General features: G+C 39.6%; 1 protein-coding gene and 1 long non-coding RNA gene across 4 annotated transcripts; both read left to right on the top strand.

Annotated features, from left to right (window-relative positions):
• Window positions 1-7598: 7598 nt before the first annotated feature.
• On the top strand, window positions 7599-11750 carry LOC137715175 (putative disease resistance RPP13-like protein 1). Its single transcript, XM_068454414.1, has 2 exons — window positions 7599-11590; window positions 11699-11750. Exon 1 carries the CDS (start codon window positions 7756-7758, stop codon window positions 11554-11556), a length of 3801 nt encoding a protein of 1266 aa, XP_068310515.1. The 5' UTR covers window positions 7599-7755; the 3' UTR covers window positions 11557-11590; window positions 11699-11750.
• On the top strand, window positions 11746-14536 carry LOC137715177 (uncharacterized). Of its 3 annotated transcripts, XR_011065542.1 has the most exons (9): window positions 11746-11881; window positions 12007-12075; window positions 12186-12311; window positions 12418-12724; window positions 12864-12960; window positions 13043-13278; window positions 13363-13486; window positions 13612-13903; window positions 14010-14536. It is a non-coding gene; the product is annotated as an uncharacterized lncRNA (long non-coding RNA). The 3 variants fall into 3 exon arrangements; XR_011065541.1 differs by having other exon boundaries at window positions 11746-12075; window positions 12527-12724; XR_011065540.1 differs by having other exon boundaries at window positions 11746-12075.
• Window positions 14537-16601: the final 2065 nt, after the last annotated feature.

The following is a 16601-nucleotide window of genomic DNA, read 5'->3' as shown; positions in this document are numbered from 1 at the left end:
ATTTCTTTAAGCACGTTCTAGTTTCTTTCCTCCACTTTCTCTCCTTGCCACGTTTTACCATCATGTCCTTACCTTTTTATTTTTTTATAACCTTATAAAAGGGGCAATTTTGAGATATTGAATGTTTCTTTGTGTTGTGGCAATTGATCCTTTTATATTTTTTTACACGTAGATGTTTTGGAATTAGAGTAGAATAATGATAAGAGGATGGTGGAGGATGGTGACAATTCGATGCCCAGAGGGTGGTGACAAGAGAATGGTGGGGCCCATGTGATAATATCATATGGAAAAATGGTGAAATCCAAATATATTGCATGATTTTTCTACCGTATTTTTCCAACCTCCACCAATTTCTACTTTATGTTTGCCGTGTGTGGTCCACTGCATTGTTGACCAAGAAAAATATCAAGTCGTCTCACCAGTCACCAGTCATGAAGTAATCTCACAAGACGATGCCATGTGACAAGAGGATGGTGGGGGCCTTGTGATCATATCATATGGAAAAATGTCGAGATCCAAATATATTACGTGATTCTTTTTAAGGAAAATTAATGAAAATTATTTAAAAATTTTAGGTTTTAACGATAAAGATAAAATAAAAGTTAAATTGAATATTATCAAGATTAATATTTTAATGTAAAAATATAATTCTTCATTAAAATAAACAGTATGAGAAACTTTTTGGTAAAATTCCTTTCTTTTTACTGTGTTTTTCCAAACTCTGCGAACTACTTTATTTTGCCGTGTGTGGTCCGCTGCATTATTGACCAAAAAATCATCAAGTCGTCTCCCCAGTCTTGAAGTAATCTCAACAGCCTTTGCCAAGAACAATTTTCAGTTTCCCAACTTCAAATACTTGATCAAAATTAGTCCTTTGGCCACGAAGAGAGAAAAATCAATGATAATTATATTTTGATTGTGAGTTCCAATAACAACACCCAATTATTATTGTAGGGAAAAGTAGATATCCAATTTTAATAGTTTACCATGTGACATGTCTTTGAAATTAATCCATATCTTGTTCTACATGAGTCTCTCATGCTCGTTTGAAAGTAGATGTCTCGTAAAACAAATGTCTATGAAAGAAAATCTCTCATGCTCGATTGATTTCGACTAATTGGGGCTACAGCCTACATGGGTAAATTTTTAAGAATTCAGATGTCTATGAAAGCAGAAGCTTTTAATTTGAGTTGTAATTATTGAATTCTCATTTGCATGTTTCATTTTATTGGGGGATCTAGGGATCTGCTCGATTTCTCTCTACAGTGGGATTGAAAATTGGGATTTTGATGCGGTTTTGTTATTTTTGTGGTTAATTTAAAGGTATTATCGTATTAGATTTTCGATGAAATTTATTAATCTCATGTTAATCAATTGCTATTAGGGTTTTGTGATTGATTTAATTTTATTAGGGAGGTTGCATGGAGTTAAGATTGAGTTCTAGATTTGAAGAATTCAAATCTGCAAGTTGGTTTGTGGCAAGTTCAGTCACCATGATTTGGTTTAAGGGATAATCATTTTGTAACTTGCTGTATAAGATCCCACATCGTCCAGGGGTGAGGATCCTGTAAGCCTTATATGTATATTCTCATCTCTACCTAGCACGAGGCATTTTGAGAACTTACTGGCTTCGGATTCCATCGGAACTCCGAAGTTAAGCGAGTTCAGGCGAGAGCATTCCCAGGAGTGGTGACCCACTGAGAAGTTCTTGCGTGAGTTCTCAAAAACAAAATCGTGAGGGCATGCCCGGGGCCCAAAGCGGACAATATTGTGCTACGGTGGAGTCGGGGCCGGGATGTGGTGGGGGACCAGGCCGGGATGTGACAATTTGGTATCAGAGCCAATCCTTGGGCGGATGTGTGCCGACGAGGACACTGGAACTCCGAAGTTAAGCGAGTTCAGGCGAGAGCATTCCTAGGATGGGTGACCCACTGGAAAGTTCTTGCGTGAGTTCCCAGAAACAAAACCAATAGGGTGTGGTCGGGGCCCAAAGCGGATAACATCATGCTACGGTGGAATCGGGCCCGGGATGTGGTGGGGGCCCAGGCTGGGATGTGACAATTTGGTATCAGAGCCAATCCCTAGGCGGATGTGTGCTGACGAGGACATCGGAACTCCGAAGTTAAGCGAGTTTGGGCGAGAGCATTCCCAGGATAGGTGACCCACTGGGAAGTTCTTATGTGAGTTCCCAGAAACAAAACCGTGAGGGTGTGACCGGGGCTCAAAGCGGATAACATCATGCTACGGTGAAATCGGACCCGGGATATGATGGGGGCCCGAACTGGGATGTGACATGCTGTTTGTGTACTTTCTTTTCTATATTTTCAGTTGGGCATTTTGGCTGACTGTTAGCCTTTGCCTTCGGCTCACTTGGAACTTACGAAAATTGAAAAGTGATGGTAGGCTACTCCGCTATAATTTATTGTGCTTTACTTGTAGCACAACAGCTATTTTGTTCAAGCACAACAGTCATAGTTTATTAACAAAAATTGTATATAAAAAAAATGACCCGTGGACTTGTAGGAATCGGTTCATTTCAAACGAGTTAGGTTAAGTTTGGTTCATTTCTCGCTAACAAGACCCACCCTGCCTTGCCACATTTCATTTACAAATGGGTCCGGTCCGTCTACTTCAATTTTGAGTCTAGCTTGGCCGGTATCCACCCCTAGTTTATCCCACATTTGCATATATACAGTCTTCTTTATTTACTCTAAACTAGCTTCTCTGCATGAGCGTTAGGCATTTTTTTTAATCACAGGCGTTACCCGCCCCTAAAATGTGTTGTGTTAGTTATTTATCATTGTTAACAATTGGTACATGGATTAGAGGCATTTAATCAAGCATGCTAACAATGGTACATGGATTAGAGGCCCTTAATCAGGCGTGCTACGCATGACTTACAAATTTATAATTACATGCACTTGGCACTATTTACAATTTTTATTTTATTCTTGATATTTTCATTTACTAAGATACTCTTGCTACTTACAAAATTGAAATATGAATCAAACAAAACGGCTAATACCAAACAATTCAGTATAGATGTGCCAAGAGATCAACTAATACAAGTGAAATATGAAGTATGGATTCCAATGTATGCATTATCAAGATTGAAGACCATAAAGTTTGCCAACATCAGTGTCACATTTCCACCTATTTGTTCGCATTTCATATTTCAAATTTCCCTTGTTCGTAGATTTAATTGTGGTTTTTTTTTTCTTTTTCTTTTACGGGCAACCAAACGGAGAACTGGAAGTTATAATTTGGAAAACGAACCCATTGATTGTTCTCAATGTTGAGTTCGTAGAAGGTGATGTAGGCAGCTGTAATCAGAACATTTTTGATGAAGGGATCGTTCTCTGCAGCACCTTGAGATTGACCATTTTGGTGAAGGTAAAGATTCCGTTTTTGCATGGAAAAGTAAGACCATATAGAGACTGGAGGAAAGCAGGGAACGGGAGAAGTTGGAGCGCGAGGGAGAAGTGATATTGGAATGAGATATTACAACGACAACTGCATCAAATATACTTTTATTTCTTTAAGCACGTTCTAGTTTCTTTCCTCCACTTTCTCTCCTTGCCACGTTTTACCATCATGTCCTTACTTTTTTTATTTTTTTTATAATCTGTAATAAAAAGGGCAATTTTGAGATATTGAATGTTTCATAGTGGTGTGGCAATTGATCTTTTTATATTTTTTTACCAGTAGATGTTTTGGAATTAGAGTAGAATAATGATAAGAGGATGGTGGAGGATGGTGACAATTCGAGCCAAGAGGGTGGTGACAAGAGAATGGTGGGGCCCATGGTGAAATCCAAATATATTGCATGATTTTTCTACTATTTTTCCAACCTCCACCAATTTCTACTTTATGTTTGCCGTGTGTGGTCCACTGCATTGTTGACCAAGAAAAATATCAAGTCGTCTCACCACTCACCAGTCACCAGTCATGAAGTAATCTCACAAGACGATGCCATGTGACAAGAGGATGGTGGGGGCCTTGTGATCATATCATAAGGAAAAATGAGATCTAAAAATATTGCGTGATTCTTTTTAAGAAATAAATAATAAAAATTTTGAGTTTTAATGATAAAAGATAAAATAAAAGGTAAAGTGAATAGCATCAAGATTAATATTTTAATGTAAAAATATGATTTTTCGTTAAAATAAACAGTATCGAAAATTTTTTGTTAAAATTTCTTTCTTTTTGCTGTGTTTTTCCAAACTCTGCGAACTACTTTATTTTGCCGTGTGTGGTCCGCTGCATTATTAACCAAAAAATTATCAAGTCGTCTCGCCAGTCATGAAGTAATCTTAACAGCCTTTGCCAAGAACAATTTTCAGTTTCCCAACTTCAAATACATGATCAAAATTAGTCCTTTGGCCACGAAGAGAGAAAAATGAATGATAATTATATTTTGATTGTGAGTTCCAATAACACCACCCAATTATTATTGTTTTGATTGTGAGTTCCAATAACACCACCCAATGATAATTATATTTTGAAAATTGAAAAGTCCACTTTAATTTATTGTGCTTTTACTTGTAGCACAACAGCTATTTTGTTCAAGCACACCAGCTTTTATTTCAAGCACAACAATCATAGTTTATTAACAAAAAATTTATATAAAAAAAATGACCCGCGAACTTGTAGAAATCGGTTCGTTTCAAATGAGCCAAGTTAAGTCCGATTTCATTTCTCAGCTAACAGGACCCGCCCTGCCCCACCACATTTCATTTACAAACGGGTTCGGTCTGTCTGCTTCAATTTTGAGTTTGGCTTGGCCCGGATCCACCCCTAGTTTATTCCACATTTGCGTATGTACAATCTTCTTTATTTACTCTAAACTAGCATCTCTGCATGTGCGTTAGGCATTTTTTTAATCACAGGCGTTACCCGCCCCTAAAATGTGTTGCGTTAGTTATTTATCATTGTTAACAATTGGTGCATGGATTAGAGGCATTTAATCAGGCGTGCTAACCATGGTACATGAATTAGAAGCCTTTAATCAGGTATGCTACGTGTGACCTACAAATTTATAATTACATGCGCTTGGCCCTGTTTACAAATGTTTATTTTATTTTTGATATTTTCATTTACTAAGATTGTCACATCCCGCCCCGGGACGGATCACTTCCCGGGCCCGCTCTACCACCGTAGCACGATATTGTCCGCTTTGGGCTTACCATTCCCTCACGGTTTTGTTTTTTGGGAACTCACGAGTAACTTCCCAGTGGATCACTCATCAAGGGATTGCTCTAGCCCCCTTCTCGCTTAACTTCGGAGTTCCTACGAAACCCGAAGCCAGTGAGCTCCCAAAAGACCTCGTGCTAGGTAGGGATGGGAATATACATTTAAGGATCACTCCCCTGGGCGATGTGGGATGTCACAATCCACCCCCTTAGGGGCCCGACGTCCTCGTCGGCACACACGCAACCAGGGTTAGGCTCTGATACCAATTTGTCACATCCCGGCCCGGGGCGGATCACTTCCCGGGCCCGCTCTACCACCGTAGCACGATATTGTCCGCTTTGGGCTTACCATTCCCTCACGGTTTTGTTTTTTGGGAACTCACGAGCAACTTCCCAGTGGGTCACCCATCATGGGATTGCTCTAGCCCCCTTCTCGCTTAACTTCGGAGTTCCTACGGAACCCGAAGCCAGTGAGCTCCCAAAAGGCCTCGTGTTAGGTAGGGATGAGAATATACATTTAAGGATCACTCCCCTGGACGATGTGAGATATCACAAAGATACTCTTGCTACTTACAAAATTGAAATATAAATCAAACAAAACGGCTAATACCAAACAATTTAGTATAGATGTGCCTAGAGATCAACAAATGCAAGTGAAATATGAAGTATGGATTCTAATGTGCGCATAAATTATCAAAGCGGCAATTTTGAAATATTAAATGTTTCACTTGTTTTTCCTTTTGACTTTATATATGTAGAAGATGCAGACAACAGAAATTCTTTCCAAAAGCAATATTAATAATGCGATCCACTTTACGAATTTGTTATTAGCGAAAGAAAGTCATCGTGCACTCAATTCATCCTTGATAACTTCATTACGCGAGTGTATAATGATTTTTTAGAGGGTTAATAACAATTCTTCTGCAATATTTTAAATCTTTTCTTGTCTTTGTTTTATTTATGAGTAAATTGTAGCAACGATCTTTTAACTTTAACTTAATTAGAGCGAAGGTCCATCAACTACAAATTCATTACCATTGGTCCCTTAACCCATCAAAACGTGCAGCTATGATTCCTCAACTAAAAATTCATTACCATTGGTCCCTTAACCTTAATCCAATTGAAGAAATGGTCCCTCAATTTTAACCCAATTGGAGCAATGATCCTTCAACTTTAACCAATTTGATTAAAGTTAAGGAATTATTGTTGCAATTTACTCTTTATTTATTTATTTGTACAATGATAATGAGAATTGGCGATTTTAGCTAAACCACAAAATAAATCAGCTATAAATTAGTATTTGGGAGGAGGTTATATTATATAGGCTCAATAATCTCGTGCTAGATTTTGTGGAGTATATATGTTTTCGAGACCTTTGCTTCCATAAACATTTGTACTTATTATTTTCTATTGTTTTTGCTACAGATTTGCGTGTAAACATATCGCATCTACTTATTTATGAAGTGGGGTTTTTAATAAACGATAAGATAATTTATATCAAACTCATCTAAATTACATAGATAAGAATGGAGGTTCAAATTTAGATGTAAAAGAGAAAGCGCACTGTTAATCTAAATTAAGGAGCGATAAACGTATACTTTTGTATAATTATGCGGCATCAAATTCGATAATTTGACAATATAAGTATGCAGCTCGAGTGTGTTCTTAATTAGTTTTGTGCAAAAACATGTTAACCTTGACTCAAAATTGATTAACGCAAGAAAATATAGGCAAAAGCAGAATGGTCCCATGAATGTTGAATATATAGGCAAACCAAATCCTAAACACGAATGGTCCCATAAAAGTTGAAAATATAGGCAAAGTAAGAAAAAGTAAGAAACTTTTCAGTTTTTTTTTTTTTTTTTCCATAGCACGGTAACGAGTGTTGTAGAAAATAAGTGATTGAGATTAAAAGTACAAAATGTAAATAATAATCGTAGAAATTGAATCCAACATTGAGGTCCTGCCCGAAACTTATACTTTATTTTCACATTCAACATGATCCTCTTTGGATTCTTTTGATGATAATTCTAAATATTTGTAAATTGTGTTTGTTTATTATGTATTGTGCGAATAATTTTTATCAAGTACTATTTGTATTTAATTTTAAATAAAAATATTAAAATAATTTTTAATTACACAATATATAATTCACTGATTTTTAAAATTCTTACAAAAGAAATTCGGCAAGAATTCAAATTCCGCTCACACGAAACTGTTTTGGAATTACACTAAAAATAATGACACGAGGATGGTGGAGAATAGTGACAAGACGATGCCATGTGACAAGAGGATGGTGGGGGCCATGTGATCATATCATATGGAAAAATGTTGAGGTCCAAATATATTGCGTGACTCTTTTTACTGTGTTTTTCCAAACTCCACCAATTACTACTTTATGTTTGCCGTGTGTGGTCCGCTGCATTATTGATCAAAAAATTATCAAGTCGTCTCACCGGTCATGAACATGAAGTAATCTTAACGGCCTTTCCCAAGAACAATTTTCAGCTTCCCAACTTCAAATACTTGATCAGAATTAGCCCTTTGGCCACGAAGAGAGAAAATGGCTTTGGTTGGAGAGGCTTTGCTCTCCGGTTCGATCCAGGTGCTGTGCGACAAGATTGCCTCCGGACACTTCATCGACTTCTTCCGGGCAAGAAGACTCGACCATTCACTCATGGGCAAACTGAAGGCCACGTTGATGACCCTTCGTGCAGTGCTCAACGATGCAGAGGAGAAGCAGATCGTCAACCCTGACGTCGGGATGTGGCTGGACGAGCTCAAACATGCTGTGTTCGATGCCGAGGACTTGGTGGATGAGATCGATGCTGAAGCTTTGCGTTGCAAGGCGGAAGATCAGACTAAGAAAACCCAGGTGTGGGACATCCTTTCTACCTCTCTTAATCCTTTTCATTATAAAGGCTTGAATGGTAGAATAAAAGATTTATTCAACGAGTTGGAACACCTTGCAAAACAAAAAGACACCCTCGGTCTTAGGGGAGGTGTTGTGGGCAAGGTTTCACAAAGAACTCCCACAACTTCTGTTGTTGAGGACGGATTTTGTACCTACGGAAGGGAAGGAGATAAGGAAAAGTTAAAAGCTCTGCTGCTGCTATCTGACAATGAAAGTAGCAGTAATTTTTCTGTAGTCCCTGTCGTCGGAATGGGTGGGGTTGGTAAGACGACTCTTGCTCAACTGCTTTACAACGATGAACAAGTTAAGGAGCTCTTTGATACTAATGCCTGGGTTTGTGTTTCCGAACAGTATGAGGCTTTGAGGGTTATTAAGACCCTTATTGAGGAAATCACTAAAAAGCCTTGTGACAATTTGGAGATGAATTTACTTGAAGTTCAACTAAGGCAGCAATTGATGGGAAAGAGATTCTTACTTGTCCTGGATGACCTTTGGAATGAAAACTACGGTGACTGGGATCGGCTACGAACTCTTTTCACGTATGGGGCAAAGGGAAGCAAGGTCATTGTAACAACAAGGAGTAGACGTGTTGCATCCATCGTGCACAATACTATTCCTGTTCACGACTTAGAAGAATTGTCGGATGGAGATTGTTGGTTGTTGCTAGCAAAACATGCGTTCAGAAATGAAAACCCCGGTGCACATCCAGACTTGGTTGAAATTGGTAAGCAAATTGCACGTAAGTGCAAGGGTTTGCCTCTAGCTGCAAAAACGCTAGGGGGTCTCTTAAGTTGCAACCTAGACTACAAGGAATGGAATCACATATTGAATAGCAATCTTTGGGATCTACAACATGCTGATAGTGTTCTTCCTTCTCTAAGATTGAGCTACCACTATCTTCCAACTTACTTGAAACGATGTTTTGCTTATTGCTCAATTTTTCCGAAGGACTATGAATTTGAAAAGGAAAATGTTATTCTACTATGGATGGCAGAAGGTTTAATTCCACATGCAGAGAATGAGAAGGCAATGGAGGAGGTTGGTGAAAGATACTTTGATGAACTGTTATTGCGGTCACTATTTCAAAGGCCAAGATTGGATCGACCAAGTTTCACAATGCATGATCTTACCAATGACTTGGCTATGTTCGTTTCTGGAAAGTTTTGTTTTAGGTTGGAGCAGAAAAATTCACATGAAGTTCCTGACAGAGTTCGCCACTTGTCGTATATGCAAGGAAAATTTGATACATCTTCAAAATTTGAGCCCCTAGAAGGAGTCAAGTGTTTGCGTACCTTCTTTCCAGCTTCTTTAGCACCATATTATCGTTGGGGTCCTGGATATGTAAGCAATAAGGTTCTAGATGATTTACTACCAGCACAAAAATATTTACGGGCATTTTCATTGTCAATATACAGAAACATCACTCACTTACCAGATTCCATCGGTAACTACATACACTTGCGCTACATTGATCTCTCTTATACGAGAATTAAAAGGTTACCAGATACAGTGTGTTCCCTCTACAATTTACAAACTCTGTTGTTGAAAGGTTGTTATTGTCTTGTTGAATTGCCTGCAGACATGAGGAAATTGATTCATTTACGTCATCTTGATATTGGTGAAACTAAAATAAAAGAGATGCCGGTGCATATGGGTAGACTAAAAAGTTTGAGAACACTGACAGCTTTTGTGTTGGGGAAATCTACTGGGTCAAGCATTGCAGAACTGAGGGAGTTGTCGCACCTTGGAGGAAAAATTTCTATCTTGAATCTGCAAAATGCAGTCGGTGCAATTGATGCCTTGCTGAAGGATAAGAAAGATCTCAAAGAGGTAGAGTTGGCATGGGGTCGTGGAGTTTCCGATGATTCCGTAAAAGAGAGACATGTACTCGAAAGACTACAACCTTGGGTAAATTTGGTGAAACTAACCATCGAGCGTTATGGCGGAACCAGTTTCCCGAATTGGGTGGGAGACTCTTCCTTCTCCAACTTACAAGTGATGCGTCTCATTGATTGTGGTAATTGCATTTTATTGCCACCAGTTGGTCAGCTACCTGCTCTGAAAGAGCTCTACGTCCGGGGGATGAAATCAGTTGTGAGTGTTGGTGTTGAGTTGTACGGGGGAAATCAACAATTTCAATGTTTAGAGAAGCTAGAGTTTTGGGATATGCCAGAGTGGGAGGAATGGCAGCCAAGTCCAAGTGGAGGTGAAAGTCCAAACTTTCCTTGTCTTAAGGAGTTGACTGTAGCTAGATGTCCGAAGCTGAGAGGAAACTTGCCCACTCATCTTCCTTCCTTGAAAAGACTTACTGTGTACAATTGTGAGGTTCTACATGAAAACAGGGCCAGTAATACCCTGAACACGGAGTCCTTTCGAGGATCTCTTGAAAAACTGACAATATGGGCATGCCCGGGTCTCTTATTGTTACTAGAGTCGACGGAGACGCTGCCGTCGCTTCAGATGCTTGATATTTATTCTGGTGGGAGAGAATGGTTGCCGCAAATGGTGCACAACAGCAATCGTCTTCAAAGTTTGATTTTATTTGGATGTTCCTCACTCGTGTCGTTCCCTACAAATGGTCTGCCCACCACGCTGACGTCACTCCTAATTTTTGACTGCAAGAAATTAGAATTCCTATCACGTGAGATGATGGCCAAATTGACTTCCCTTCAGTCTTTGGATCTTGAATGGAGCTGTGATTCTCTGAGGTCGTTCCCTTTGGGCATTTTCCCCAACCTTTCATCTCTTTCTATCCAAAGTTGTCCGAATCTGGAATCTCTTTCCGTTGAAGGAGGAGCAGATGAAAATCTCAGCCATCTCAACTCCCTGTTTATTTTGGACTGTCCAAATCTTGTCTCTTTTGCCGACGGGGGATTGCCCACTCCCAACCTCACCTCCTTGAAAGTCATACACTGCAAGAATTTGAAGTTGTTGCCGGACCGAATGCACACCCTCACCGCCCTTCAAGATTTGGAGATACATGATCTTCCAAATGTGGTGTCATTTGCACAAGGGGGTTTGCCTCCCAACCTACAATCATTTCGGATCAGCTGGTGTGACAGACTGAGGCCTTCAGTGGAGTGGAGATTGCGAGGACTTGCCTCTCTTCAACAATTTCGGATCTCAGGATACAAGGATCTGGTGGAGACGTTGCTCAATGAACAGCTGCTCCCTGCCACTCTTCACACTCTCGAAATCTCTTCTGTATGGAATCTGAAATCTTTGGACGGAAAGGGACTTGAGCACCTCACTTCTCTTCAACACCTAGACATTGAATGTTGCAGGAGTCTCAAATTCCTGCCAAAAGAGGGTTTGCCGGCATCTCTTTCTTATCTGAGGATCTGTGATTGTCCTTCTCTGAAGAAGAGGTATCGGAACAAGAAGGGAAAAGATTGGAGAAACATAGCTCGCATTCCTTGCATAGAGATAGATGATGAAATCACCATATGAGCTTTTCTAATATGATTCTACTGCATGACAAGAGGTAAAACCCTGGATGATACTTTTGTCATACTTGTCTCGTTTGCGACATAACTGTAATCTTCTGGTAGGTGTGATGGTACTAACAGATATATCGGTTTAATTGATGCAGCGAGCGAGCAAGCAAACCTGTAAAGATAGGATTACCAAAATTGTCATCTTGTGGTAGGTGCATATATACATATGTTTGTCTACAAACACCATGGTTGAAGAGAGCATGGCTTATTGGCACCGCTTGCTAGAATGCCAGTGTAAATAGACTTGGTGGCTAGCTGCTGCGCCTACGGATTTCAGTGTAAGTAGTTGAACACTTGACTGTAATTTATTCTTCCTTTATGGATCAATGTAATTCAACTGTGCAATCAGTCAGGACAACACGATGGGACTAACGTATTTGTCGGCTTGTTTTCTATATATTAGCATTCTTCTCACCATTTTCGATTTCATGAGCAATCAAGAGAATATTCAAAGTTGCATCTGGACTTGGAGGTTTGTTTTCTATATATTAGCGTGTGTGATGTCGTGTGACTCACATAGCAAGTTAACAAACGAAGAAAAAAATTATTTAAACATTGAAGATTTGCTCACTATATATGCAGGTAATCATTTGATTCGTTAACTGCTCTAGAGGAAGATGCCGTGGAGAAATAGATGATGACAAGCCTTAACCCAAGTTTGATGGTGAAAGTTTTAGCAGCAGGCTCTCAAATTTAGAAACCTTCTTGGTAAGTAGCAACTCAACCGTGGTAGTGCTTCATGTACATGATAGCACATAGCAGGATTTCCCAGTTGCTAAGGGGTCCATTCATTGTTTTTCTGATTCATATGCAGCCACACACTTTGTTGCTGCTTGTGCAGCCAAGTGTGCGCACGGGGGTTCATTTTTCTCTACCATGTACATTTTAGGCCATAACACTACATCGTTGGCTCCCGATGGCAGATGATTTGGAGGCTGCTGCTGTGGAAGTGGATATAATTCCACTCTATCTTTGGCAGGACTGTAGAAGAGGTATCGGAACAAGAAGGGAAAAGATTGGAGAAACATATCTTGCATTCCTTGCATAAAGATAGATAATGAAATCATCATATGAGCCTTCATTTCACTCTCTCCAACTCTCAACTCTCAAGACAAAGCCAGGTACGTATTGAGTACCACTTATCTGTATCTATGTTAAATTGATTGTCGTCAAATTTTCCAACAAAATTGATTGTCTTCAAATTTAATTTGACACTTATCTGTATTTAGCACCACTTAACTGTGTTTGGATGAATGCCAGTACATTGCGTTACTATACAAGGAGGCTGGTTGTTCCGCTACAGATTTCACCACAAGGATATATCCATCTTCGGTTGAACACTGATGATTTGTAAATTGTAATTTACCTTCCTTTTCTTTTGCTTTCTTCATTTTACCTTGTCTATATTTGCATTTATAATATCGGGTATTTTTTAATAGTGGAATCGAAGTATGCTATGCCCCCCTTGGAGAATTTCAGATCAGGGCAAGTGAGGATCTGTTGGGGACATTGCTCAAATGACAGCGGCTCTCTTCCACCCACACCATCTGGACGATCAAGTTTGAAATCTGTGGATCAAAACACCACACACTCTCGGAATTCCTGCCCGGAGAAGGACCTCAGCAGCTATGCATCATCGATTGTCTTGGGGTCGATATATATGATTCTCCTGCAGGTACTTGTGTATATATATACTGCTGCAGTTTCCATATGGCGGAATGCTTACTCATCTTTCAATGCCTCTGTCATCTTGTGGTAGGTGCATATACATATGTTTCTCTACAAACACCATGGTTGAAGAGAGCATGGCTTATTAGCACCGCTTGCTAGAATGCCAGTGTAAGTAGACTTGGTGGCCAGCTGCTGCACCTACAGATTTCAGTGTAAGTAGTTGAACACTTGAGTGTAATTTGTTCTTCCTTTATGGATCAATATAATTCAACTATGCAATCAGTCAGGACAACACGATGGGACTAACATATTTGTCGGCTTGTTTTCTATATATTAGCATTCTTCTCACCATTGTGGATTTCATGAGCTATCAAGAGAATATTCAAAGTTGCATCCGGACTTGGGAGGTTTGTTTTCTATATATTAGCGTGTGTGATGTAGCAAGTTAACAAACGAAGAAAAAAATTATTTAAACATTGCAGATTTCCTCACTATATATGCAGGTAATCATTTGATTCGTTAACTGCTCTAGAGGAAGATGCCATGGAGAAATAGATGATGATAAGCCTTAACACAAGTTTGATGGTGAAAGTTGGAGCAGCGGGCTCTCAAATTTAGAAACCTTCTTGGTAAGTACCAACTCAACCATGGTAGTGCTTCCTGTACATGATAGCACATAGCAGGATTTCCCAGTCGCTAAGGGGTCCATTCATTGTTTTTTTTATTCATATGCAGCCACACACTTTGTTGCTGCCTGTGCAGCCAAGTACGCGCACAGGGGTTCATTTTTCTCTACCATGTACATTTTAGGCCATGACACTATGTCGTTGGCTGCCAATGGCGGTTGATTTGGAGGCTGCTGCTATGGAAGTGGATATAATTCCACTCTATCTTTGGCAGGACTGTAGCAAAAGGAGAAGCATTATTCTGCGTAGAAGTTGTTGTTGGCTGGACTGTGCTGCCAAATGCGAGAATTTGAAGTTGCTGCTGGCCCAAATGCACACCCTCACCGCCCTTCAACATTTGTGGATACAAAATCTTCCAAATCTGGGGTCACCTGCACAAGGGGTTTTGCCTCCCAACCTACGAACATTTTGGATCGAAAATTGTGAGAGACTGAGGCCTTCAGTGGAGTGGGGATTGCAAGGACTTGCCTCTCTCCGAGAATTTCGGGTCCAAGGAAACAAGGATCCGTTGGAGATGTTGCTCCGGGAACAGCTGCTCCTTGCCGCTCTTCACAATCTCTGGATCTCTATACTTTCAATCTGAAATCTTTAGACGAAAGGGACTTGAGCATCTCACTTCTCTTCAACAGCTACAAATTTCAAGCTGCGAGAGTCTCGAATTCCTGCCGGAAGAGGGTTTGCCGGCATTTCTTTCTTATCTGAGCATCTGGGGTTGTCCTTCTCTGAAGAAGAGGTATCGGAACAAGAAGGGAAAAGATTGGAGAAACATATCTCGCATTCCTTGCATAAAGATAGATGATGAAATCACCATATGAGCCTTCGTTTCACTCTCTCCAACTCTCAAGACAAAGCCAGGTACGTATTTAGTACAAATTATCTGTTGCTATGTTAAATTGATTGTCCTCAAATTTTCCAACAAAATTCAAAGTTAATTTGACACTTATCTGTATTTAGCACCACTTAACTGTGTTTGGACGAATGCCAGTACATTGCGTTACTATACAAGGAGGCTGACAAGGATGCTGGTTGTTCCTATACAAATTTCACCACAAGGATATATCGATCTTCAGTTGAACACTGATGATTTGTAAATTGTAATTTACCTTCCTTTTCTTTTGCTTTCTTCATTTTGCCTTGTCTATATTTGCATTTATAATATCGGGTATTTTTTTAACAGTGGAATCGAACTATGCTATGTCCCCCTTGGAGAATTTCAGATCAGGGGAAGTGAGGATCTGTTGGAGACATTGCTCAAACAACAGCGGCTCTCTTCCACTCACACCATCTGGACGATCAAGTTTGAAATCTGTGGATCAAAACACCACGCACTCTCGGAATTCCTGCCTGGAGAAGGACCACAGCAGCAATGCATCATCGATTGTCTTGCATTCCTGCCAGAAGAGGATTTGCCGCCATCTCTTTCTTTTTCGAGGACCACAAAAATGTTTGTTCTTCTCTGAACAAGAGGTGTGCAAAGAATATGAATGGAAAAGATTGAGGCAATATGGTTCACATTCCTTGCAAATTTCATTCCAACTTTGAACCGCTTTTTTTTTGCTTTTTTCTTTTTTCTTTATAATTTTGTACTTAAAACTTTCAGCAGGGCTGGTTTCCCTGTTCATCAATGGCGAATGGTTCTTACAACTTCTTTCGTGTAAACGTTTGTACCTTTTCTTTTCCATCGTTTTTGTTAAAGATTTGTGGTGGAGGTAGTTCCGAATCGTTTCACTTTGTTTCGCTCAAGTTTTGAGTTTAAACGTTGCAGATCAAATTATTTATGAAGCGGGATTTAAAAAAAACAAATAAGATAATCTACACTAAATTCATCTAAATTATGGATATAAAAACGGAAATTCGAACTTGGGTGTAAAAGAGAAAGAACGCTGCTCTATGCTAGTTGGTGTAGCAAATTTGTATATACATTTTTTATCTTATTAAAAAAGGGACTAGCTAGTGGCTTTGCCATGTCCACTCTTTCGGGGGCTAGGACTCACAGAGGCGTTTCGACCTCCCGACCATCATCGTGTGATTCACCAGCACCAAAAATTGAACTTAGAACATGTCTTGTGAAATATGGATCTAAAATTCGTTCCTAATCACTGAGCCATCTTGTAATGGTTAAATTTGTATATGCTATACATAATCTTACACACGCCCATACGAAAATATATACATTTCATCCATAAGGAAGATGATTGGGAGGTTAAAAGTAAAACCAGGTATGGTGCCAAAAAAATGCAGCAGCAGCAGGAGATGCTGACCAAATTACTCGGTAGCTCAGGCGATTGCCCTTCTGCCAATGGAACTTGTTACTCTTCTTAACTACAATCAATCTGCAAATTATCTGGCATAACAATTACGACAGAATCCCATACATAAGAAAAAAGCTCTGCGCATTTCAGCTACATTTCGGCCTGAAAGGGTGTCGCCTGCTCAAGAAACTGTTCACAAATAGACTTTGAAAATCTGCAAGGAGAAACGAAAACCAATTATTACAAGTATTTTGGTTTTGATAGGCGGTAACTGAAGGCATTTTACATTTTGCAGAAGGAAAATTGCTCTTTTAACAACGAAACTGCCAGCATAAACTTAGTTTAGGAGACCGAAAGGGAAAAGGAGAAGGTAACATTACCTCTTCTTG

The sequence above is a fragment of the Pyrus communis genome, chromosome 14 (assembly GCF_963583255.1).
Source record: "Pyrus communis chromosome 14, drPyrComm1.1, whole genome shotgun sequence".
NCBI classification, from domain to species: Eukaryota; Viridiplantae; Streptophyta; class Magnoliopsida; order Rosales; family Rosaceae; genus Pyrus; species Pyrus communis.
This window is presented reverse-complemented; position numbering and strand designations above follow the sequence as displayed.

Excerpts from the sequence above, each read along its gene's own strand:
- LOC137715175 (XM_068454414.1), top strand. The coding sequence starts at position 7,756 with ATGGCTTTGGTTGGAGAGGCTTTGCTCTCCGGTTCGATCCAGGTGCTG.